The sequence below is a fragment of the Coregonus clupeaformis genome, chromosome 21 (assembly GCF_020615455.1).
Source record: "Coregonus clupeaformis isolate EN_2021a chromosome 21, ASM2061545v1, whole genome shotgun sequence".
In the NCBI taxonomy this organism is placed as follows: domain Eukaryota; kingdom Metazoa; phylum Chordata; class Actinopteri; order Salmoniformes; family Salmonidae; genus Coregonus; species Coregonus clupeaformis.
Window position 1 is genome coordinate 43,879,562 of NC_059212.1, and position 27,500 is coordinate 43,907,061.

A 27,500-nucleotide genomic window follows, 5' to 3' on the forward strand; every position below is an offset into this window, starting at 1 on the left:
ATATCTCGCCCATTTTGTTATCCTTAATGAGTAGACGCCCACCCTGCTTCAATAACTGTGTATAACAGTATGTTCTTAAATAATGTACAACTGCTAGAGGGGATCTGTGGAAATAAAAGTATGTGAATAGTATTCCTGCATCCTTAGTCATCCCTTATTCGGTGGCTTTGTTATTGCTGCCTCAGTAAATTATAATATGTTGTGGTTGGCTCGTTTGTGACAAAAGCCATGTTGACTTGATTCATGGGATTCAATGTATCAGAGAATCTTTATTCCCATTTTAATAAAATAACAAAAGTATACATTTTTTATTTAACCTATAATTTGGCAGGGAGTCATGTTGAGAGTGAAACCAAGCTCTCTTTTACAAATGAGCTCTCTAATTGCAAAGATACACACATCAAATACACTGGAATAGAAAACAAACATATTGTTCAGTAAAGAAGCCTGGTGGCTTTGACTGATAGGCATGCTGACTGATAGGCATGCTGACTGATAGGCATGTTGACTGATAGGCATGCTGACTGATAGGCATGCTGACGGATAGGCATGCTGACGGATAGGCATGCTGACTGATATGCATGCTGACTGATAGGCATGCTGACTGATAGGCATGCTGACTGATAGGCATGCTGACTGATAGGCATGCTGACTGATAGGCATGCTGACTGATATGCATGCTGACTGATATGCATGCTACTGATAGGCATGTTGACTGATAGGCATGTTGACTGATAGGCATGTTGACTGATAGGCATGCTGACTGATAGGCATGCTGACTGATAGGCATGCTGACTGATAGGCATGCTGACTGATAGGCATGCTGACTGATAGGCATGCTGACTGATAGGCATGCTGACTGATAGGCATGCTGGCTGATAGGCATGCTGACTGATAGGCATGCTGACTGATAGGCATGCTGACTGATAGGCATGCTGGCTGATAGGCATGCTGACTGATAGGCATGCTGACTGATAGGCATGCTGACTGATATTCTGGTCCACACGGACAGTGTGGAGGTATTTATACATCTATTATCTACTAACTATCATTTAGTATCATTCATATTGGTTCATCCATTAGTCATTCATATTGGTTCATCCATTAGTGATTCATATTGGTTCATCCATTAGTCATTAATATTGGTTCATCCATTAGTCATTAATGGATGAACCAACTGCGGCCAGGTCGCAGTTGTAAATGAGAACTTGTTCTCAACTGGTTTACCTGGTTAAATAAAGGTGAAATAAATAAAATAAAATAAAAAATTAATATTGGTTCATCTATTAGTCATTCATATTGGTTCATCTGTTAGTCATTAATATTGGTTCATATCTTAGTCATTAATATTGGTTCATCTATTAGTCATTAATATTGGTTAATCTATTAGTGATTCATATTGGTTCATCTATTAGTCATTAATATTGGTTCATCTATTAGTCATTCATATTGGTTCATCCATTAGTCATTCATATTGGTTCATCTATTAGTCATTCATATTGGTTCATCTATTAGTCATTCATATTGGTTCATCCATTAGTCATTCATATTGGTTCATCCATTAGTCATTAATATTGGTTCATATCTTAGTCATTAATATTGGTTCATCCATTAGTCATTAATATTGGTTCATCTATTAGTCATTCATATTGGTTCATCTATTAGTCATTCATATTGGTTCATCTATTAGTCATTCATATTGGTTCATCCATTAGTCATTCATATTGGTTCATCCATTAGTCATTAATATTGGTTCATATCTTAGTCATTAATATTGGTTCATCTATTAGTCATTCATATTGGTTCATCTGTTAGTCATTAATATTGGTTCATATCTTAGTCATTAATATTGGTTCATCCATTAGTCATTAATATTGGTTAATCTATTAGTGATTCATATTGGTTCATCTATTAGTCATTCATATTGGTTCATCTATTAGTCATTCATATTGGTTCATCCATTAGTCATTCATATTGGTTCATCCATTAGTCATTCATATTGGTTCATCTATTAGTCATTCATATTGGTTCATCTATTAGTCATTCATATTGGTTCATCCATTAGTCATTCATATTGGTTCATCCATTAGTCATTAATATTGGTTCATATCTTAGTCATTCATATTGGTTCATCCATTAGTCATTCATATTGGTTCATCTATTAGTCATTCATATTGGTTCATCTATTAGTCATTAATATTGGTTCATCTATTAGTCATTCATATTGGTTCATCCATTAGTCATTCATATTGGTTCATCTATTAGTCATTCATATTGGTTCATCTATTAGTCATTCATATTGGTTCATCCATTAGTCATTCATATTGGTTCATCTATTAGTCATTAATATTGGTTAATCTATTAGTCATTAATATTGGTTCATCTATTAGTCATTCATATTGGTTCATCTGTTAGTCATTAATATTGGTTCATATCTTAGTCATTAATATTGGTTCATCCATTAGTCATTAATATTGGTTAATCTATTAGTGATTCATATTGGTTCATCTATTAGTCATTCATATTGGTTCATCTATTAGTCATTCATATTGGTTCATCCATTAGTCATTCATATTGGTTCATCCATTAGTCATTCATATTGGTTCATCTATTAGTCATTCATATTGGTTCATCTATTAGTCATTCATATTGGTTCATCTATTAGTCATTCATATTGGTTCATCCATTAGTCATTCATATTGGTTCATCCATTAGTCATTCATATTGGTTCATATCTTAGTCATTAATATTGGTTAATCTATTAGTGATTCATATTGGTTCATCTATTAGTCATTCATATTGGTTAATCTATTAGTCATTCATATTGGTTCATCCATTAGTCATTCATATTGGTTCATCCATTAGTCATTCATATTGGTTCATCTATTAGTCATTCATATTGGTTCAACTATTAGTCATTGATATTGGTTCATCCATTAGTCATTGATATTGGTTCATCCATTAGTCATTCATATTGGTTCATATCTTAGTCATTAATATTGGTTCATCTATTAGTCATTCATATTGGTTCATCTATTAGTCATTAATATTGGTTAATCTATTAGTCATTAATATTGGTTCATCTATTAGTCATTCATATTGGTTCATCTGTTAGTCATTAATATTGGTTCATATCTTAGTCATTAATATTGGTTCATCCATTAGTCATTAATATTGGTTAATCTATTAGTGATTCATATTGGTTCATCTATTAGTCATTTAATATTGGTTCATCTATTAGTTATTCATATTGGTTCATCCATTAGTCATTCATATTGGTTCATCTATTAGTCATTCATATTGGTTCATCTATTAGTCATTCATATTGGTTCATCCATTAGTCATTCATATTGGTTCATCCATTAATCATTAATATTGGTTCATATCTTAGTCATTAATATTGGTTAATCTATTAGTCATTAATATTGGTTCATCTATTAGTGATTCATATTGGTTCATCTATTAGTCATTCATATTGGTTCATCTATTAGTCATTCATATTGGTTCATCCATTAGTCATTCATATTGTCCCGAGTGGCGCAGTGGTCTAAGGCACTGCATTGCAGTGCTAGCTGTGCCACTAGAGATCCTGGTTCGAATCCAGGCTCTGTCGTAGCCGGCCGCGACCGGGAGACCCATGGGGCGGCGCACAATTGGCCCAGCGTCGTCCAGGGTAGGGGAGGGAATGGTCGGCAGGGATGTAGCTCAGTTGGTAGAGCATGGCCTTTGTAATGCCAGGGTTGTGGGTTCGATTCCAGTATAAAAAAAATAAAATGTATGCACTCACTAACTGTAAGTCGCTCTGGATAAGAGCGTCTGCTAAATGACTTAAATGTAAATGATATTGGTTCATCCATTAGTCATTCATATTGGTTCATCTATTAGTCATTCATATTGGTTCATCTATTAGTCATTCATATTGGTTCATCCATTAGTCATTCATATTGGTTCATCCATTAGTCATTAATATTGGTTAATATCTTAGTCATTAATATTGGTTCATCTATTAGTGATTCATATTGGTTCATCTATTAGTCATTAATATTGGTTCTATTGTTTGACCCTGCTGGTCATCTATGAACGTTTGAACGTCTTGAAGAACAATCTGGCCTTAATGGCCATGTAGTCTTATAATCTCCACCCTTCACAGCCAGAAGAGGACTGGCCACCCCTCAGAGCCTGGTTCCTCTCTACCCGGCACAGCCAGTAGAGGACTGGCCACCCCTCAGAGCCTGGTTCCTCTCTAGGTTTCTTCCTAGGTTCCTGCCTTTCTAGGGAGTTTTTCCTAGCCACCGTGCTTCTACATCGCGTAAAGGTGGTGGAATTATGAGGGAATTAAATCAAGGTCAGGATACGTCGTATCTGTAGACGCACCTTCATTTATTTGATCTCCAACGAATGGTGGGTAAAATATCCTGCTGTTCTCATGCTTCATCTCAAGGTCAGATATGCGTAGAGAGAGAACAGAGCATATAAAGGGATTTATGTTCCATTCAGGCAAGCTTACCTCGGGTCGGAATCGGGGCCCTAGTGCATTCAACAAAGGTAGATAATCAACCACATATAAAAAGTAAGGAGTGAAACGTTTTCTGTAACCATTGCTGAGAATGCCAATGTATTCAAGTGGTGTGTCGGGTGGTTCACGTTACTGAGGGCCAGTTTTGAAACGTGTAAAAAAAAGCTTGTGCATGAGAAGAGACAGATGGGAGCATAATGTTCCCTTACTGACATCTCTACTAAATCGTTTCAAAGACTTTGTCAGTTCTGAAGTGTTTAAATTATAAGTAGTGGTTTCAATTGTATTCGAAGTTGACGATACTTTAAAGTTGTAAGGCAGCATTGTAACAAACTCTGGTAAGTTGAAACAACTAATAGTTTTGTTTATCTGACTAGCAAATACCTGTCCTCGCCACAAAGTTATTTGTCAAAACAACTTGAGTGGCTTTGTTGGCACAACTTAAACAATCAGTTGAAGCACATTGATTTGACTAAAAGTATCAAGTTCACTCAACATGTTATTAAATCAAAATACTTTACTAGATTAAGCTAACTCAACACAATATCCTGATTGGACTTGATATTACATATGAAGGCAGCATTGTAACAAACTTTTATAAGTTGAATCAACACATTTTTTTTACGGTGTGGCCCTTAATAGCTGCATTGCTAGGCAACTATACAGTAACTATTGACCAAGTCAACATTTGATCGTTTCTCATCCAGCACCATGGGAATAATACAGAACTGTGTGATTGGGACCCACGTAGTGCACTTGAAAGGGAATAGGCTGCCATTTGAGACGACACCAAGTCTGGATAATAGTCTTTTGGGTTTACTCAATGTTCTTAATTCTTCTCCAGACACCAAGCGGTTGGTTTTGATATATCCTGTGTTCACTGATGCTGAAGGTCCTCCCTCCCTCCCTCCCTCCCTCCCTCCCTCCCTCCCTCCCTCCCTCCCTCCCTCCCTCCCTCCCTCCCTCCCTCCCTCCCTCCCTCTCTCCCTCTCTCCCTCCCTCCCTCCCTCCCTCCCTCCCTCCCTCTCTCTCTCTCTCTCTCCCTCCCTCCCTCACACATTAATATACACTATATACACAACAACACAGTCAACTACAACAACGCATATTGAACAGACACACATTAATATACACAATATACACAACAACACAAACTTGTTTGATTATAGAACCATCCGATGACTGAAGATGTAATCCATCTGAGACAATCTTATGAGAACTTGAAAACAACATGTATTTCGTTTTTCCCGTATTAAGCACGAGTTCTAAATCAGTAAGGGCTTCCTGTACGGCTGCAGCATCAGACTGTAGCTTTGTCACAGCCAGGTCAGCAGTCGGGGCAATTGCGTATCATACGCATAAAGATGTTTTTTGTTTTTTTTTACAGATTGACCAATAGCATTTATATAAATAGTGAAAAGACCAGGTCCTAGAACCACCCCCTGCGGAACATCTTTATGTACTTCAAGAAATTCGGACTTAACCCCATCAATCACGATGGCCTGAGTTCTGTCACTAAGATAATCATGAAACCGTGAACAGGCGTCAGAGCCCAGGCCAATCGAGGACAACTTAGTCAATAAAATAGCATAATCAACAGCATCAAATGCTTTTGACAGGTCCACAAACAAGGCAGCAAAATTCATTTCAGAGTCTAAAGCGTCGACAATAATAATCAACAACTAATGTGTTTGCTGTGATAGTGCTGTGCCCTGGGCCTAAACCCTGACTGGTGCTGTGCCCTGGGCCTAAACCCTGACTGGTGCCGTGCCCTGGGCCTAAACCCTGACTGGTGCTGTGCCCTGGGCCTAAACCCTGACTGGTGCTGTGCCCTGGGCCTAAACCCTGACTGGTGCCGTGCCCTGGGCCTAAACCCTGACTGGTGCCGTGCCCTGGGCCTAAACCCTGACTGGTGCTGTGCCCTGGGCCTAAACCCTGATTGGTTTACATTCAAAATACCATGCTCAGATAGAAAGGAGCGAAGTTGCTTATTTACCAAAGATTCTAGAATCTTAGCGAGACAAAGAACCCTGGAGATAATTATCAAGATCACTAGATCCCGCCCTAATGGGGTGACAGCACATAAGCTGTTTTCCATACTTTAGGAATATTTCCTGATAACAATGTTAGATTTAAGAAATGGGTTACTGAGCCAGCAATGAGGGGGGGGCAGCACACTTGAGCAGACCCGGCTCCAATTGGTCAGCCCCTGCGGATCTCTTGGTATCTATAAAAAGTAAGGCATCAAGGACATATTTTTCGGTGAATTGCCGAAATGCAAAAAACGTGACTATCATTTTCAGAGTCAATCTGCAAAATTCCTAAAATCCGCGTTTAGCCCACTCTTAGAGATAGAAGGGTTAGAAGGTCGTTAAAAAAGATGACCCGCTGAAATAAAATGAGGATTAAATGCATCAATGATGCCATTTTTGTCCGTAATTGGGTCAGTCTGAATTAATTTGTTTGGGCAGAGGGGGAAGTGCAACCCTTTAAAGATGTGACAGTTTTACTTAATTTAGCCAAATTCCCTTACAATCAGAAAGAGGGGTTACATAATAATCCGATTGAGCCTTTTTGATCAGTCTTACACACTTATTCCTCAATTTCCTAAAAGATTGCCAATCCGGGCCTAAGCCTGTGTTCCTTGACCTAGGAAACATTTCTCTTACGAATGACTTTAAATAATTCAGGAGTGAACCAGGCATTCAATCCACCTTTAACTCTCTGAGTTTTGAAGGGGGCATGATTATCTACAATAGTATTGAAGACATTTACAAAAAAACCTTAAATCTAAATCAGGTTCAGGGATAGCTGAAATACAATCAAGGTCACTAAGATAAAGATCATGTAAAAAAAAAAAGCTTGTTCACTAAAGATGTTATATTTCCTCTTGGTGATGACATGAGGCTTAGATGTATGCATTTTCACATCTCTGACACAGACAACTGGGCAATGGTCACTAAAATCCAGTGGAAATACCCCACTAGCAACATATACTGAACAAAAATATAAACGCAACATGTAAAGTGTTGGTCCCATGTTTCATGAGCTGGAATAAAATATCCCAGAAATGTTCCATATGCACAAAAAGCTTATTTCTCAAAATAAAATGGCACAAATGTCTTTACATCCCTGTTAGTGAGGATTTATCCTTTGCCAATATAATCTATCCACCTGACAGGTGTGGCATATCAAGAAGCTGATTAAACAGCATGATCATTACACAGGTGCACCTTGTGCTGGGGACAATAAAATGCCACTCTAAAATGTGCAGTTTTGTCACACAACACAATGCCACAGATGTCTCAAGTTTTGAGGGGGCGTGCAATTGTCATGCTGACTACAGGAATGTCCACCAGAGCTGTCAAAAACCGTTTCAGGGAAGCTCATCTGCGTGCTCGTCGTCCTCACCAGGGTCTTGACCTGACTGCAGTTCGGCGTCGTAACTGACATCAGTGGGCAAATGCTCACCTTCGATAGCCACTGGCATGCTGGAGAAGTGTGCTCTTCACAGATCATTCCCAGTTTCAACTACCGGGCAGACGTGTGGGCGAGCAGTTTGCTGATGTCAACGTTGTGAACAGAGTGCCCCATGGTGGGGTTATGGTATGGGCAGGCATAAGCTACAGACATTTTATCAATGGCAATTTGAATGCACAGAGATACCGTGATGAGATCCTGAGGCCCATTGTCGTGCCATTCATCCGCCGCCATCACGTTTCAGCATGATAATGCACAGCCCCATGTCGCAAGGATCTGTACACAATTCCTGGAAGCTAAAAATGTCCCAGTTCTTCCATGGCCTGCATACCCACCAGACATGTCACCCATTGAGCATGTTTGGGATGCTCTGGATCAACGTGTACGACAGCGCGTTCCAGTTCCCACCAATATCCAGAAACTTCGCACAGCCATTGAAGAGGAGTGGGAAAACATTCCACAGACGACAATCAACAGCCTGATCAACTCTATGTGAAGGAGATGTGTCGCGCTGCATGAGGCAAATGGTGGTCACACCAGATACTGACTGGTTTTCTGATCCACGCCCCTACCTTTTTTAAAAGTTATCTGTGACCAGCAGATGCATATCTGTATTCCCAGTCATGTGAAATCCATAGATTAGGGCCTAATGAATTCATTTCAATTGACTGATTTCCAGATGAACTCTCTGAAATTGTTGCATGTTGCATTTATATTTTTGATCAGTGTAGTAGATATAATAGTTTAAAAAATCAGTGAAAAATAATATTGTGGATATACAGGTGCAGTTAGATAGAGGGGAAATTAAAACATTGATTCTGAAAAATTGGTTAGATTGCTGGCAGAGACAATGGGATGAAAGCAGTAAGGGCAGACATGTTTATAGTACAAGGAAATCAGTACGGAGATACTGTCATAATGGGAACAGAAAGGAGGAAGTTATGTTGTGTAGGATGAGATTAGGGCATACGGGATTTAATCTTTGAAATTGATAGGGAAACGTTACTGGAATGTGTAATGGCTGTTTGGTAGAGGAAACGGTTAAATATTATTATTATTTTGTGAACTATCAGTTGGTTGCATTCCGCCAACAGAAACGTGAAGAAGAAGGAGGAACACTGCTGCTGAGGTTTGAGAAGGTTTTGCCTGGAAAATTACAGAGAGGATTCCTTAGTTTCAATGTCAGATAATTTGTCCCATACCCATTGCGGTGATTTAAATGCCAAAGAATGGGACATGTAGCTGTCTGGTTAAAAAGGAAAGAAAATATGTGCCAAATGTGGAGGGGAACATGATTACGGTGAATGTGGAAGCAATGTGAAGGTTAAGTGCTGTAATTGTGTGGGGTGGGAACATATTGAAGCATTTGGTGGATGCCAGGTGCAGAGAGAGGCCAGAGAGGCTCAGAGATATAGGATCAGTCATGATGTATCGAATGCAGAGTAGCTGTAAAACAGACTGGTGGAGCTACAGTGTGGACTGATGGCGCTTCCATGGCTACTCCTGACCTGTACTAAGTGGACCTACTGTCAGAGATCTTGTGATCATGAATGTGCTGTGTCAAAGGACACTTCAAATAGATTTTTTTCATACTGGCCCCCGGTACAGAGTCAATGTGCGGGGGCACCGGTTAGTCGAGGTAATTGAGGTAATATGTACATGTAGGTAGAGTTATTAAAGTGACTATGCATAGATAATAAACAGAGAGTAGCGGCAGCGTAAAAGAGGTGGGGGGGAATGCAAATAGTCCGGGTAGCCATTTGATTAGCTGTTCAGGAGTCTTTTGGCTTGGGGGTAGAAGCTGTTAAGAAGCATTTTGGACCTTGCCTTGATGCTCCGGTACTGCTTGCCGCGCGGTAGCAGAGAAAACAGTCTATGACTAGGGTGGCTGGAGTCTTTGACAATTTTTAGGGCCTTCCTGCTCGATCCTCTTTTTCCTGTAGTCCACAATCATCTCCTTTGTCTTGATCACGTTGAAGGAGAGGTTGTTGTCCTGGCACCACATGGCCAGGTCTCTGACCTCCTCCGTATAGGCTGTCTCGTCGTTTTCGGTGATCAGGCCTACCACTGTTGTGTCATCGGCAAACTTAATGATGGTGTTGGAGTCGTGCCTGGCCATAGGGGGAAGAAGTTTGCAGGGAATTTTTTTCTCCATATTTTTTTCTTTTCTTAGTGGTTCGGAATTGGGCAGACCATATGATTCATCGCACGCTCCAGCACAGTAGGTGGCGGCATGCACCTTAAACGTTTGTTTGCGGAACATGATATTATAAAGTAAGAAGAAGAATGTATGCATTCACTAACTGTAAATCACTCTGGAAAAGAGCGTCTGCTAAATGACGAAGAAGAAGAAGAAGAAGAAGAAGAAGAAGAAGAAGAAGAAGAAGAAGAAGAAGAAGAAGAAGAAGAAGAAGAAGAAGAAGAAGAAGAAGAAGAAGAAGAAGAAGAAGAAGAAGAAGAAGAAACGTCATCTGAGGGCGTGGCCAGCTGGCGTTAGCGCTTCCTGTAGTAAAATGGCTAGCTGCTGCTCCCCGAAAATATTGACACTTTTCAGCCTGTTTATTTTCCCTGCCGCGGTGGAAAGTAATACTATTGAGGTAAATACATATCACCTTTTTCTTAGCTATACTCATTCAAAGTATTCGTTTCACCTTGCTGTGTAACCACAACACCACTACTGCTAGCTAAACTAGTTAGCTAGCTAACGTTAATTTCCCTGTCTGAGATAGCTTGATCTGTCGTTTGTAGATTCTCTTGTTAGGCTAGATAACTAGCTGTTGGCTACAAAGACTACTTTAACCATGGTCCACTCTATATGCCCAGTCAGACTAATCAAAAAGAAAGTAAGGAAATGTAGCTTGCTAGCTGTATCAATAAGATCATGGAATTGTATTAACTAGCTCTGGTCAAAGGCCCCGTTTCCCAGTTGCGATGTAATTTATGCATTACGATGATCTTACCAGATGCATCTTTATGTACGAGCCAACTTTTTAAAGTGTGTTACCCAAACAAGGTCGTTAGACCATGTCATATGTCGATAGTGAGAAATTAGCGCCTATGACTGCAAATAGGCTATTGAGGCGGCTTATTATTGCCTGACGACTCAAACTGAATTATTCTACTCTGTGTTTGCTAGCTGCATACTTCAGTCTGAGACTTGACATCATTTTAGTCGTTTGTGGTTATTCAAAAATGTAATCGGTGATTGGATCATCTCTAACCAATTACAGTATCAAAGCCAATGACCGATTTTTCAAAACGCAGCATAACAATGTGTGTTCCAATCAGAACGTTTAGAATGTGTTTGAGTTCTAGAAATCAACAGGGAGGTACCAGAGATGGGAAACTCCATTGGAATCGTATTAATGCCCACTGTGTACTTTGCTGATGGGCCGCACTGTGCATTCTAGGTTAACGCCGGGACCAAATCGATCAAATAAAATCAAATTGTATTTGCCACATGCGCCGAATACAACAGGTGTAGACCTTACAGTGAAATGCTTACTTACAAGCCCTCAATCAACAATGAAGTTTAAAATAAATAAATAACTGTTAAGTAAAAAATAGAACCAGCAGTGGGATGCAGGGTGGTATGCTGCTGGCATTTTGAAGCATAATTTTATCCTTCACTTGTTTGTAACAATTGCTTTATTCTGTGAATAAAATGACTCGGAAGTGCAAAAAAAGCATCCGGTGCATGGACCAGAGCTACCACTCTCCCTACTCTTCTTGGATGTCCATGTGTACTGCGCAATACAATGGTAACCAACCTAACAAACTACCCTTTCCTTTTCAAATAATGCAGGATCAAGCTGGTCAATTCTTCAGCAGTGGACACACAAACAACTGGGCAGTTTTGGTGAGTAATTATGCACGCACACACTTCAATCTTAATATTTTTTTTATAAAGTGTCCAAGATGTTGAATTTTGTCCCTTCTCCATTAACATTTTAATTACAATTTAACGTTGTCCCTTTCCCCTTAGGTGTGCACATCCAGATTCTGGTTCAACTATCGTCATGTGGCCAACACCCTGTCTGTGTACCGTAGTGTCAAGAGACTGGGCGTCCCAGACAGGTAGCTAACTGACACCCTGTCTGTGTACCGTAGTGTCGAGAGACTGGGCGTCCCAGACAGGTAGCTAACTGACACCCTGTCTGTGTACCGTAGTGTCAAGAGACTGGGCGTCCCAGGCAGGTAGCTAACTGACACCCTGTCTGTGTACTAGGGGTGGGCGATATGAGCTAAAATTCATATCACGATATTTTCCACTGTCCAGACGATATCGATATGATATCACGATATATGACGTAAAAAAATATGAATCACATTTTAATATCCCTTCTTGGTTAAATTATATTAGTTAAGGAAAAATATGTATTTGAACCTTATATAACCAGAAAGAGTGAGGCATTGGACCGTATGGACCTGAAAAGTTTTTATTTGTATTGTGCAAACATGCATTCCGTAAACATGAGGTAGGTAGGCCTATATATATATATATAAATTAGATATTAAGTAAAATTAAATAAAAAATAACAGGAGATAAAGAAAATAAGGTAATTACAAATTCAAATACGTGTGTTTGTTTTGGCTACGGTCCGTAGATATGTAAAAAACTAACCGTTTGAAACTAAACCTTTCAAGCCTCAACCATCAATTATCAACAATATCAACAAATCTTCACTAGAACTTTCTTCACAAGTTCCGTGCACAGGAATACCAGCATGTTGACTGTTTCTGGCTTTAGTGCTGCCCTGTGACATGTCACCACATTGCCCCCAGTGCTGAATGCCCTCTCAGAGGGGGCACTTGTGGCAGGGATGCATAAGTATTTCTTTGCCAGACAACTCACACGTGGAAAATTAGATCCGTGAAATCGCCACCACTCCAAAGGATCAGACTCGCTGTCTGCTGCCGTTGCCAGAATGTAGCTATTCAGCTCTTGCTCAATGATCTGCCTCTCTGAACATGAGGCAGGTGCACTGCTGGTCTGCTTAAAGAAGCTCCCAAGGCTCTTCTTGGGCTTCTTGCCTGATTGATGAGCAGTGGAAGCTTCTTTCTCCCCTGTCAGTGTGATCCTCTGCAAGAGACGATTTTCCCAGGGCTGTGTTCTCCACCAGGAGGGCTTCGGTCTCTGAGGCAGCTCTCACCTTAAAAATGAAAATAATTAAACTTTATTTGTATAGCACCTTTCATACATAAAATGCAGCCCAAAGTGCTTTACATTTGAAGCAATAAAACAAGAACAAATGAATAAATACCTTAATGTCCTCCAGTTTCTCAGCGGACATGTACCTGGTCTTGAACCTTGGATCTAGAAAGGTAGCCATGGAGAGCAGCTCATCTGTTGCAGGGTCAGTGTACTTGTTATTCAAGTAATCAAGAACCTTGATCTTGATCTCTTTGGTCAGTTCTGTATCGTCCTTGCTCAGATTTAGAACCTCTGCATTTAACAGATTGATGACAGGCTTCAAATAGGACACGCTCACATACGCTTCTCCTGACAGGGCATCTGTAAAGTCCTGGAGTGGCTTCAGTGCTGCTGTGACTGATTCCAAGACCTGGATGTCTTGCCAGGTAGGTACAAGGTGCCGTGTCTTTTTGTCCCCTGCCAGGACCTGTGTAATGGCCTTTTCCTGCTCCAGGACTCTTTCCATCATTTTCAGACGAGATCCCCACCTTGTCGGAGATTCTGTGATGAGCTTGTGCAGGGGCAGGCTTAGTTCATTCTGTGCTGTCATCAGGGCCTTCTGCTTTTTCCAGCTGTATGAGAACGTGCTAACCACCTTTTTGCAAACCCCTGTGGCCCGGGAAATCGCACACCCCTGTGGCCCGGGAGCGTTTTGGACACTCCTCTCTGGAAATTGGGAATAAGAAATCAAAATAATAGGGTGAAAAATAATCGAATCACAATACAATAATAATTAATAATAATGCATTTTTATATAGAAATCACAATACAATATAACTTTTAATCTTTGTTTGAGGATTTACGGCATTTACATTCAACTGTTACACATTTTACAAATCTGATGTGCTTAGATTTAGCCTACGGTACATGGCTGATGTGAGCTGTATTTTTTCTTAATAATAAGCATCATACAGGGTAGGCCTAGGCTACAGTCCTGAAACTTACCAATAGCATTGTGCAGCCTGTGTCCGAAACATCCAAGGTTTGCCCACTTGTTCAGCTGCAATGCCTTGATCATGTTCGATCCGCTGTCGGTCGTCATACAAACTTGACGCGACTCTTTTAATCCCCAGGACGACAGTATGTCCCTCAGCCCACCTGCAATTATTTCCCGGTGTGGTCGGTCTGGGAAATAAGACGTCTGTAGGCACTTACTTTTCAGTTTCCAGTCACCGTCTATGTAATGGATTGTGAGGCTTATATAAGGTTCTGTGGTACGACTTGACCATAGATCGGCAGTAGTGGAGAAGAATGGAATGTTATTTATCTCACTGTAAACTCTGTCCCAGCATTCTGTGTAAAGCTGTGGCAGGCATTTTTGGCTAAAATATTTGCGGCTCGGGATCTCATATCTTGGGTCCAGAGTTTGAATCAACTTTCTGAACCCCTCTTTCTCCACAGTTTGAATCGGTACCATGTCCTTCGCTATGTGATTTGTAATCGCAGCTGTGATGTCTATCCATTTTTTGCTCGTCTTCTCATAGCAAGTACCGGCAGCAAATGATGATATAATTGATTGTTGAGTGCGAGTCTGGCTTGTCTTCGAGCGAGCTCCTGGGCTTACTGTCTCACGCATTCTGGTGCATTGTTCATACTCACGGACATGTATGTTTTTTAAGTGATTGAACAGGTTGGTCGTGTTTCCACCTTTTGCTAAGACAACACGACGACACAACTTGCATAGGGTAGTGTTTTGGTCGGGGTCGGAGATTTTAAAGCCAAACCAGTTCCAAACAACAGAGGTGCCCCCTTTCTTCTTAACCAATTTATCCTCCTGCTCTTGAGCAACATCAATTTCTGTGTTTTCGCTCATCCTGGATTGTAAAGTTTTCCCCCAATAGTTAACCTGCCTCCTAACTGCAGCTGCCTGCACACTTCTTTGTTGCTAGCACTACATGCGTGCAACAAGTGCATGCGACGTGCGCTCATAAAAAATAGGTCAACATATTAACATACATTCTTTTATTCGTAAGAACCAAGAAAGGTTGGATAAAAAAAAAAAAAAAAGATGTAGCTACTTAGTACTATCACTCAGTTGAAATTTGGAACAAAAAATATTGATGCAAAAATTGAATTTATGAATTCTGAATAAATCGCGGTATCCATGATATTGCTAAATCCATATCATGGCGCGGCACAATACCGGTTTTTACTATCAAACCGGTATATCGCCCACTCCTACTGTGTACCGTAGTGTCGAGAGACTGGGCGTCCCAGGCAGGTAGCTAACTGACACCCTGTCTGTGTACCGTAGTGTCAAGAGACTGGGCGTCCCAGACAGGTAGCTAACTGACACCCTGTCTGTGTACCGTAGTGTCGAGAGACTGGGGCATAATGATCTGCATGTCATTGTGTCAGAAAGGAGACAACACTGCATAATGATTTCCCAAACTCAGTCCTGGAACCCTGAGTGGTTTGCCCGAGCACTAACACACCTGGTTCAAATAACCAAAGCTTCATAATGAGTTGATTGTTTGAATCTGGTGCATATTGCTTGGGCAAAACCCAAAATGTGCCCCCCCTTGGGGTCTCAGGACTGAGTTTGTGAAATGCTGATTTTAAAGTGTGGTCTGTCTGTACTAGAGATGTCACCATACCCACATTGTACTAACCATATGATACCAGGCCCAGTATCGCGATACCATGGGGGAAATCAGTGGCCTAGCGCCCTGTTCGCCCCGTCCCCCGGACGCTTGTTCACGTTTTATAAACGTTCTCAAGAAACCTGTCACTGATATTCACACTTTTACTCAATACAGCACATATTGAATTTAACTTCACGCTGTTCACTGTATAATAGAATACTGCATAGAATGGCTGATTTGCTCTGATTTGCAAAGGACTAGCTGTGATTGGGCAGGAGGAATGGGAGGAAGGAACATACATGGATAATGATCTGCATGTCATTGTGTCAGTCAGGGGAAACCACTGCATGAAACCTTCTACTCTTCAGTTAACAGACACCAGAGCATGTGAGCGGTGTTGAGCGGTTGGACATCCGGCTCAGACAGCCTTTTCTACCGCTCCACGCTCACAGAAAAAAATTAAAACTGCAGCTCCAAATTCTCTCCATTCATTAAAATCCCAATTTAACCAACATCTATCTATTTTTGTTACTACTTGGACCTACCAATTGGTTTTTAAGTATTGAAAACCAAACCATATGGATTTGAATGAGAAGTATTTGAATAAACATGGAAAGGTGAACGTAAGAAGCGAACATAATTTCTAATAGGCTACATGTCATTTTAAACAGCATATAAACACTCTAAATAGGTCAGAGCCAGACAGGGAGCCTAAAGAGGAACGAAAAGGAATTATTTAGGCTGTATTATTTCAAGGCTATAGCCTACAAAGGAATACATAGTGAGTCATTAGTGAGTGCAACACAATAGTCTGGTAAGGACATAAAGGACTCAGCATTTAAACAACATTTTGTTGTATTAAATCATTATAGTCTATAAATTGCCCATATAGGCTGTAACTTTTGTATTTTATATTTTTACTTCCCTCCCTCCCTCCCTCCCTCCCTCCCTCCCTCCCTCCCTCCCTCCCTCCCTCCCTCCCTCCCTCCCTCCCTCCTCTCTCCTCCCTCCCTCCCTCCCTCCCTCTCTCTTTAATTCCCTCTCTCCCCCTCTCTCTCTCTCTCCCTCCCTCTCTCCCTCTCTCTCTCTCTCTCTCTCTCCCTCTCTCCCTCCCTCCCTCCCTCCCTCCCTCCCTCCTCCCTCCCTCCCTCCTCCCTCCCTCCCTCTCTCTTTAATTCTCTCCCTCCCTCTCTCCCTCCCTCTCTCTCTCCCTCTCTCTCTCTCTCTCCCTCCCTCTCTCCCTCCCTCTCTCTCTCCCTCTCTCTCTCCCTCCCTCCCTCTCTCCCTCTCTCTCTCCCTCCCTCCCTCCCTCTCTCTCTCCCTCCCTCCCTCTCTCTCTCCCTCCCTCCCTCGCCCTCCCTCCCTTCTCTCCAGTCACATAGTTTTGATGCTGGCAGACGACATGGCGTGTAACCATAGAAACCCGAAGCCAGCTACTGTGTTCAGTCACAAGAACATGGAGCTCAACGTGTATGGAGATGACGTGGAGGTGGATTACCGTGGTTATGAGGTGAGTGAACATGGAGCTCAACGTGTATGGAGATGACGTGGAGGTGGATTACCGTGGTTATGAGGTGAGTGTGTTTGTCAACTGTACGAGGTACAATGCTTTCATGTGTCACCTCTGGGATTTGTATTTTTTTACTGTACACATTTTGTACCCCAAAAATACATACAGTTGAAGTCGGAAGTTTACATACACCTTAGCCAAATACATTTAAACTCAGTTTTTCACAATTCCTGACATTTAATCCTAGTAAAAATTCCCTGTCTTAGGTCAGTTAGGATCACCACTTTATTTTAAGAATGTGAAATGTCAGAATAATAGTAGTAGGTGGAGGTCTGGAGGTGGAGGTCTGGTAGTCTGGAGGTGGAGGTCTGGTAGTCTGGAGGTCTGGTAGTCTGGAGGTGGAGGTCTGGTAGTCTGGAGGTCTGGTAGTCTGGAGGTGGAGGTCTGGTAGTCTGGAGGTGGAGGTCTGGTAGTCTGGAGGTGGAGGTCTGGTAGTCTGGAGGTGGAGGTCTGGTAGTCTGGAGGTGGAGGTCTGGTAGTCTGGAGGTCTGGTAGTCTGGAGGTGGAGGTCTGGTAGTCTGGAGGTGGAGGTCTGGTAGTCTGGAGGTCTGGAGGTGGAGGTCTGGTAGTCTGGAGGTCTGGTAGTCTGGAGGTGGAGGTCTGGTAGTCTGGAGGTCTGGTAGTCTGGAGGTGGAGGTCTGGTAGTCTGGAGGTCTGGTAGTCTGGAGGTGGAGGTCTGGTAGTCTGGAGGTGGAGGTCTGGTAGTCTGGAGGTGGAGGTCTGGTAGTCTGGAGGTCTGGTAGTCTGGAGGTGGAGGTCTGGTAGTCTGGAGGTCTGGTAGTCTGGAGGTGGAGGTCTGGTAGTCTGGAGGTCTGGTAGTCTGGAGGTGGAGGTCTGGTAGTCTGGAGGTGGAGGTCTGGTAGTCTGGAGGTGGAGGTCTGGTAGTCTGGAGGTGGAGGTCTGGTAGTCTGGAGGTGGAGGTCTGGTGTTTGCCAGATGTGTTGACCAGTAAATGACCTGATATCTCAGCCAGCTGATAAATGAGCTAGCACCCAACACACACTAGGGAGATATATATATATCGAATTAATTACAATGTATGTTTTTGTGCGATATTCCAAATGTCTGTGTCGCAAAACATTTCCCCCCCCTTCTGTTCTTTTTATGAGTGTTTATGTCTGCTTGTTCTCATGCTGTCTATTTGGTCTCCTTCTGTGCTGTCTGCACCTTCCATTTACACCGGAGATCTGGATACAGCGCATTCGGAAAGTATTCAGACCCCTTGACATTTTCCCACATTTTGTTACGTTACAGCCTTATTCTAAAATGGATGAAACCCAATCTAACATCTCTCAAGCTCTATCAGGTTGGATTGGGAGTGTCTCTTCACAGCTATTTTCAGGTCTCTCCAGAGATGTTAGATTGGTTTAAGTCCGGGCTCTGGCTGGGCCACTCAAGGATATTCAGAGACTTGTCCCGAAGCTACTCATGCGTTGTTATGGCTGTGTTTTTAGGTTTGTTGTCCTGTTGGAAGGTGAACCTTTTTCCCAGTCTGAGGTCCTGAGCGCTCTGGAGCAGGTTTTCATCAATGATCTCTCTGTACTTTGCTCCGTTCATCTTTCCCTCAATCTTTACTAGGCTCCCAGTCCCTGCCGCTGAAAACATCCCCACAGCATGATGCTGCCACCACCATGCTTCACCGTAGGGATGGTGCCAGGTTTCCTCCAGACGTGACGCTTGGCTTTCAGGCCAAAGAGTGCAATCTTGGTTTCATCAGACCAGAGAATCTTGTTTCTCATGGTCTGAGAGTCCTTTAGGTGCCTTTTGGCAAACTCCAAGCGGGCTGTCATATGCCTTTTACTGAGGAGTGGCTTCTGTCTGACCACTCTACCATAAAGGCCTGATTGGTGGAGTGCTGCAGAGATGGTTGTCCTTCTGGAAGTTCTCCCATCTCCACAGAGGAACTCTGGAGCTCTGTCAAAGTGACCATCGGGTTCTTGGTCACCTCCCATACCAAGGCCCTATTCCTCCGATTGCTCAGTTTGGCCGGGCGGCCAGCTCTAGGAAGATTCTTGGTGTTTCCAAACTTCTTCCATTTTAAGGAAGATGGAGGCCACTGTGATCTTGGGGACCTTGAGTGCTGCAGAAATTTTTTGGTACCCTTCCCTAGATCTGTGCCTCGACACAATCCTTCGACCTCATGGCTTGGTTTTTGCTCTGACATGCACTGTCAACTGTGGGACCTTATATAGACAGGTGTGTGCCTTTCCAAATCATGTCCAATCAATATAATTTACCACAGGTGGACTCCAATCAAGTTGTAGAAACATCTCAAGGATGATCAATGGAAACAGGAGGCACCTGAGCTCACTTTCGAGTCTCATAGCAAAGGGTTTGAATAATTATGCAAATAAGTTATTCATTTAATCCATTTTAGAATAAGGATGTAACGTAACAAAATGTGGAAAAAGGGAAGGGGTCTGAATACTTTCAGAATGCACTGTATAATGACGAGATACATTTACATTTACATTTTAGTCATTTAGCAGACGCTCTTATCCAGAGCGACTTACAGTTAGTGAATACATTATTATTTTTTTTTTATACTGGCCCCCCGTGGGTGGAGTCTTCCCAAAGGCAGGAAGGCAGACGACAAACTTAGGTCCAAAAATAAGCCCATAGAAACGCATTGGGCTTATTTTGGACAGATGTTTGCGAGCGTGAAACCTCTCGCTTCGCCTCTTCCTCTCTGTTTACACACACACAAACACAAAGCCCCTCCCCCTGCCACTCACAACAACAAAGATGAACGATAACTTCTTCCTCTCTGACGAGCGGTTTCAACTCGCTGTGTGCCTTTGAGCGTTGGTCCAACAGAATGGGTCATATGGACCCCGGAACACATTGAGACATTATTTTACCGTTACTGAGGGGAAGTTAACCTTTCTAACTATACCCTTTTTATGGCTCAACCCTTCCAATAGCGTCCAGAGCAGGACACTACTAAAACAGGAGTATCAATGAACATTGATTCTGGAAAATTAGTGCTCAGTTTGTCGCGCACGGCATTGGTACCGCTAGCAGCAATTTTAGTCTGTTTTATAAATGTGCAATAAGCATAAAACACTTTATTTATTTATTTATTTATTTATTTATATATATATATATATAAAGGAATTGGCAACTTGTTTTTATTCTGAGAGTTAAGGTAAGCCACTTGATTTCAACATCTGAACGAAGTGGACAGGCTAGTGTCGTATCGGGTGAATGGTGGCAATTATTGCTGATAAACAAAGGAGTCCGCTCATACTGAACTTTGATCATAAGGTTTATTCAGATCACAAGCTTTCAGCATAAGTTACAGGTGACATGCCCACCCGGAGAGCGACGCCTCAGAATGGCCGCTCTGCCTTCTTCTTCGTTTAACCCCTACTTATAAACAATGCAAAAAGATGGGCTCCCTCTTCTGGCCAATCACCAGTCTCCCCTGTCTACAACACACTTCCTGTCTGTTGTATGTGGCGTTACACTAAAACATTCCCTCTTGATACTAAAATTAACGTCCTCTCTGGTTCCACTTAAAACATTAACAACGTCATAATCTCAATACACGACACTAGCATGCTGGTCATACAGTTGGAGAGGGACAGACGGAAGGGTGTGTTCATAGCAATTCAACTGTTCTACCTCGTTAGCTAGCAAATACATCCAAGTCCATCTTCTATAACGCCTGCTATAAGAAGTTGGTCATTATTAGTGAAATGTGCATTATGCATGATTCTGGTTACAATTGTAACAAAAATAGCATTTTCATAGACTTTAAAACCAGATCAGTGATTATTGCAAAAAAAGCAAGAAACTATTTTGATAACATCATTAAATTATTAGTGTGTGTTATGGTTGTGGAAGGCTTATATTTAACCTGGGTATAGTTTTAACAAGCCCTGAGTTCATTAGATTATTGCTGACTGTTTGAAATGCAGTGTATTTTACCTTTTAATTGTACGATAAAGCTTATTTAGAGAAAACATCAATAGTAATTTATATCATGAATTGGCCATAAGTTTGAAAACAAATCAATATGATTTTTTTGGCCGTATCACCCTAAAACACACACATCAGTGTTAGATAAAGGAACTAACACCAAATCAAAACGTTATTTATTATCTGCGTTGGAAAAACACCTTATCTGGACCATCATCAGTGCACCAGCCAGATAGATGATGATGATGATGATGATGATGGCTGTCCTGGTATTCGTTTATTTCCATAGTGGAAAACTGACTGTCTATAAATAGTAACTGGGATGTTCATAGTGTTGCCGTCATGGGAAATGTAACACAGTTTTGCCTTGTTGATGCCAACCAATAGAGAATTATTATTCTGTGTACTCTCTCTTTTTGTTTCAGGTGACAGTTGAGAACTTCCTGCGTGTTCTGACCGGAAGGCTGCCACCCAGCACCCCACGGTCCAAACGCCTCCTCTCTGATGACCACAGCAACATCCTCATCTACCTCACTGGTGCTCACACACACACACACACGCCAGACACACACATGTACGCACAAACACACACACGCATGCAGACACACACGGATGCACGCACATACAGTGTGGAGAACAAGTATTTGATACACTGCCGATTTTGCAGGTTTTCCTACTTACAAAGCATGTAGAAGTCTGCATTTTTTATCATAGGTACACTTCAACTGTGAGAGACGGAATCTAAAACAAAAATCCAGAAAATCACATTGTATGATTTTTAAGTAATTAATTTGCATTTTATTGCATGACATAAGTATTTGATCACCTACCAACCAGTAAGAATTCCGGCTCTCACAGACCTGTTAGTTTTTCTTTAAGAAGCCCTCCTGTTCTCCACTCATTACCTGTATTAACTGCACCTGTTTGAACTCGTTACCTGTATAAAAGACACCTGTCCACACACTCAATCAAACAGACTCCAACCTCTCCACAATGGCCAAGACCAGAGAGCTGTGTAAGGACATCACGGATAAAATTGTAGACCTGCACAAGGCTGGGATGGGCTACAGGACAATAGGCAAGCAGCTTGGTGAGAAGGCAACAACTGTTGGCGCAATTATTAGAAAATGGAAGAAGTTCAAGATGAGGGTCAATCGCCTCGGTCTGGGGCTCCATGCAAGATCTCACCTCGTGGGGCATCAATGATCATGAGGAAGGTGAGGGATCAGCCCAGAACTACACGGCAGGACCTGGTCAATGACCTGAAGAGAGCTTGGACCACAGTCTCAAAGAAAACCATTAGTAACACACTACGCCGTCATGGATTAAAATCCTGCAGCGCACGCAAGGTCCCCCTGCTCAAGCCAGCGCATGTCCCGTCTGAAATTTGCCAATGACCATCTGGATGATCCAGAGGAGGAGTGGGAGAAGGTCATGTGGTCTGATGAGACAAAAATAGAGCTTTTTGGTCTAAACTCCACTCGCCGTGTTTGGAGGAAGAAGAAGGATGAGTACAACCCCAAGAACACCATCCCAACCGTGAAGCATGGAGGTGGAAACATCATTCTTTGGGGATGCTTTTCTGCAAAGGGGACAGGACGACTGCACCGTATTGAGGGGAGGATGGATGGGGCCATGTATCGCGAGATCTTGGCCAACAACCTCCTTCCCTCAGTAAGAGCATTGAAGATGGGTCGTGGCTGGGTCTTCCAGCATGACAACGACCCGAAACACACAGCCAGGGCAACTAAGGAGTGGCTCAGTAAGAGGCATCTCAAGGTCCTGGAGTGGCCTAACCAGTCTCCAGTCCTGAACCCAATAGAAAATCTTTGGAGGGAGCTGAAAGTCCGTATTGCCCAGCGACAGCCCCGAAACCTGAAGGATCTGGCGAAGGTCTGTATGGAGGAGTGGGCCAAAATCCCTGCTGCAGTGTGTGCAAACCTGGTCAAGACCTACAGGAAACATATGATCTCTGTAATTGCAAAAAAAGGTTTCTGTACCAAATATTAAGTTCTGCTTTTCTGATGTATCAAATACTTATGTCATGCAATAAAATGCAAATTAATTACTTAAAAATCATACAATGTGATTTTCTGGATTTTTGTTTTAGATTCCGTCTCTCACAGTTGAAGTGTACCTATGATAAAAATTACAGACCTCTACATGCTTTGTAAGTAGGAAAACCTGCAAAATCGGCAGTGTATCAAATACTTGTTCTTCCCACTGTATATAGACCAACATATAAATAGAGGCGCGTACACACTGTACTTTGATTGATTGATATATTGATTGATTGACAGGTCACGGTGGGAACGGCTTCCTGAAGTTCCAGGACTCCGAAGAGATCAGCAACGTGGAGCTGGCCGACGCCTTTGAACAGATGTGGACAAAGAGAAGGTAAGAGAGAGAAGGGTGGGAGAGAAGGTAACAGAGGAGAAGAGGACAGAGAAGATAACATTAGAGGAGAAGAGGACAGAGAAGATGACATTAGAGGAGAAGAGGACAGAGAAGATAACATTAGAGGAGAAGAGGACAGAGAAGATAACATTAGAGGAGAAGAGGACAGAGAAGATAACATTAGAGGAGAAGAGGACAGAGAAGATAACATTAGAGGAGAAGAGGACAGAGAAGATAACATTAGAGGAGAAGAGGACAGAGAAGGTAACATTAGAGGACAGAGAAGGTAAGATTAGAGGAGAAAGAGGACAGAGAAGGTAACATTAGAGGAGAAGATAACATTAGAGGAGAAGAGGACAGAGAAGTTAACATTAGAGGAGAAAGAGGACAGAGAAGTTAACATTAGAGGAGAAAGAGGACGAGGGAAAAGCTGGAATAGAATGTGTTTGTCCTCCTCCAGTCTCTGAATAACTGTTTCCTGTAAGAGAGACATTCTGAAAACGTCTTAATAGCCTCTGATATGTAATGATGTCTAATGGAAGGGGTTTGAATGGGCTAATGGTATGTTTAGGCTTCTATACTTGAATTAGTGTGTGTGTGTGATAGAGAGCACTATTGAGATACAACAAAATAAGCCCAATGCGTTTCTATGGGCTTATTTTTGGACCTAAGTTTGTCGTCTGCCTTCCTGCCTTTGGGAAGTGGTAGGCTTGTGTGGCCTACCACTTCGCGGCTGAGCCGTTGTTGCTCCTAGACGTTTCCACTTCACAATAACAGCACTGACAGTTGACCGGGGGCAGCTCTAGCAGGGCAGAAATGTGACAAACTGACTTGTTGGAAAGTTGGCATCATATGACAGTGCCACATTGAAAGTCACTGAGCTCTTCAGTACAGGCCATTCTACTGCTAATGTTTGTCTATGCAGATTGCTTGGCTGTGTGCTCGATTTTATACACCTCTCAGCAACGGGTGAGGCTGAAATAGCCGAATTCGCTAATTTGAAGGGGTGTCCACATACCTTTTTGTATATGTAATGTACAACAACATACATCATCCTTTGGTGAAGACGGCATGTTGCTCCACGTGCTGAACAAGCCAGCAGCAACATTTGTGGAGTAGCCTTTTCCACCTGCATCTCCACTGTGACCCTTGTTTATTTTCTTTGCCTTGGCGAACCCTAGCCCACCTTGGAGAACCCTAGCCCACCTTGGAGAACCCTAGCCCACCTTGGAGAACCCTAGCCCACCTTGGAGAACCCTAGCCCACCTTGGCGAACCCTAGCCCACCTTGGAGAACCCTAGCCCACCTTGGCGAACCCTAGCCCACCTTGGAGAACCCTAGCCCACCTTGGAGAACCCTAGCCCACCTTGGAGAACCCTAGCCCACCTTGGAGAACCCTAGCCCACCTTGGCGAACCCTAGCCCACCTTGGAGAACCCTAGCCCACCTTGGAGAACCCTAGCCCACCTTGGAGAACCCTAGCCCACCTTGGAGAACCCTAGCCCACCTTGGAGAACCCTAGCCCACCTTTTCGAACAAGTGGTTGGGTCGGACCCCAGCATCTCCGCACTCTCCCTCCATGAATGGGCCTTTACATGCAGGTCTTTTATATAATGGATGGCTAGAATCGTACTGGTGAAGATGCTTCTGTACCACCTCGGTCAATCCATGCTCCAAGTTGTCGTTCTCCATGTTGAATCCACACTGAGTTTCGGGCTGAATCGACAAGAAGCAGAAACTCGCTTCACCCCTACAGTTGACCAATCATGGACGAAAGGGCGTAGACTTCGGCTTCCAAACTTTGGCTGGACCGTAAGAAAAAATGTGTGCCTGAACAGCCGACAAAACCCAACCAAACTCCAAAACGAACAAAAACATGTTGTCATAATATATGCATGAACTGTACCGAACTGTTTCGGTCGGGAAGCATGCGGTCGCCTTAATAGTCAGTCAAGAGGAAGAGGAGGATGTTAGGGGGGAGGTGAGGGAGGAGGGAGTGTTTAACAGTCTGGCTAATGCCCTAATTACACACACACTCTCAATCCAGTCTTGATCCGTCTAATTAGCGTCACCGTGACTTTGTCACCTTCTGGCCCATGGTGCCTTCATTAGGGAGGTTTAACACACAGGATAAAGGAGGTGGGGACATAAGTAGGTCTCGAGGGAGGGAGGAAGTTGGAAGGGAGGAGATGAACGGGAGGGAGGGAGGGAGGAAATGAACTGGAGGGAGAGAGGTGTTGTAGGCTTCTCCTGGTCTCCAAGGCAACTACCAAGATTGTAACCTGTACAACGCTGGGCCAATTGTGCGCCGCCCCATGGGTCTCCCGGTCGCGGCCGGCTGTGACAGAGCCTGGACTCGAACCAGGATCTCTAGTGGCACAGAAACTGCGATGCAGTGCGTTAGACCACTGCGCCACTCGGGAGGCCCCAAGAACATTCCTAAATGGAAGAAGTTTGGAACCACCAAGACTCTTCCTAGAGCTGGCCGTCCGGCCAAACTGAGCAATCTGGGGAGAAGAGCCTTGGTCAGGGAGGTGACCAAGAACCCGATGGTCACTCTGACAGAGCTCCGGAGTTCCTCTGTGGAGATGGGAGAACCTTCCAGAAGGACAACCATCTCTTCAGCACTCCACCAATCAGACCTTTTATAGTAGAGTGGCCAGACAGAAGCCACTCCTCAGTAAAAGGCACATCACCGCCCAATTGGAGTTTGCCAAAAGGCACCTAAAGGACTCTGACCATGAGAATCAAGATTCTCTGGTCTGATGAAACCAAGATTGAACTCTTTGGCCTGAATGCAAAGTGTCAGGACTGGAGGAAAACTGGCACCATCCCTACGGTGAAGCATGGTGGTGGCAGAATCATACTGTGGGGATGGTTTTCAGCGGCAGGGAGTGGGAGACTAGTCAGGATCGAGGGAAAGATGAACGGGGCAAAGTACAGAGAGATCCTGATGAAACCTGCTCCAGAGTGCTCAGGACCTCATACTGAGGCGAAGGTTCACCTTCCAACAGGACAACGACCCTAAGCACACAGCCAAGACAACGCAGGAGTGACTTCGGGACAAGTCTCTGAATGTCCTTGAGTGGCCCGGACTTGAACCCGATCGAACATCTCTGGAGAGACCTGGAAATAGCTGTGCAGCGACGCTCCCCATCCAACCTGACAGAGCTTGAGGATCTGCAGAGAAGAATGGGAGAAGCTCCCCAAATACAGGTGTGCCTAGCTTGTAGCGTCATACCCAAGAAGATTCGAGGCTGTAATCGCTGCAAAAGGTGTTTCAACAAAGTACTGAGTAAAGGGTCTGAATACTTATGTAAATGTAATATTTCAGTTTTTTATTTGTAATAAATTAGCAAAATGTTCTAAAAACCTGTTTTTGCTTTTGTCAAGGGGTCTGAATACTTTCCGAATGCGCTGTATTAAATTGGACAGTGAAGCTAAAAACTGATTACGGATAGTCCTGAATGAATCTTGAAAAATTATGAGTGAGAAAGTTAAATGCGCAAATATCATACCCCAAGACATGCTAACCTCTCACCATTACAATAACAGGGGAAGTTAGCATGTCTTCAGGGTATGATATTTATGCCTCTAACTTTCTCACTCATCATTACTCACGATTCATTCAGGACTATCCGTAACCATGGTAGCATCCACATCAATGTAGAAGTGTTTAGAAACATATTATATTCTTATTTACAATAAAAGTGACTCCAAAATGACAATACATTATTTACCATTCATTTCTATTGGGCACAAAATAATCTGAAACACAACCAAAACAAACAACAAATGCATCCAACAAGTTTTTAGATTCACAAGCTTGATATGA

At 42.7% G+C, this 27,500-nt stretch overlaps 1 protein-coding gene across 2 annotated transcripts in view; it reads left to right on the plus strand.

Moving 5' to 3' along the window:
* Nucleotides 1–10,409: 10,409 nt before the first annotated feature.
* The window catches only part of pigk (phosphatidylinositol glycan anchor biosynthesis, class K), a 26,583-nt gene continuing 9,492 nt past the window's right edge, over nucleotides 10,410–27,500 (plus strand). For both annotated transcript variants that reach the window (XM_045205917.1, XM_045205918.1), the window contains exons 1-6: nucleotides 10,410–10,593; nucleotides 11,802–11,855; nucleotides 11,982–12,073; nucleotides 17,150–17,285; nucleotides 21,695–21,806; nucleotides 23,570–23,666. In XM_045205917.1, the coding sequence (XP_045061852.1) occupies nucleotides 10,510–10,593; nucleotides 11,802–11,855; nucleotides 11,982–12,073; nucleotides 17,150–17,285; nucleotides 21,695–21,806; nucleotides 23,570–23,666 (575 nt within the window). In that variant the 5' untranslated portion in view covers nucleotides 10,410–10,509. The remainder of the gene's footprint in view (nucleotides 10,594–11,801; nucleotides 11,856–11,981; nucleotides 12,074–17,149; nucleotides 17,286–21,694; nucleotides 21,807–23,569; nucleotides 23,667–27,500) is intronic.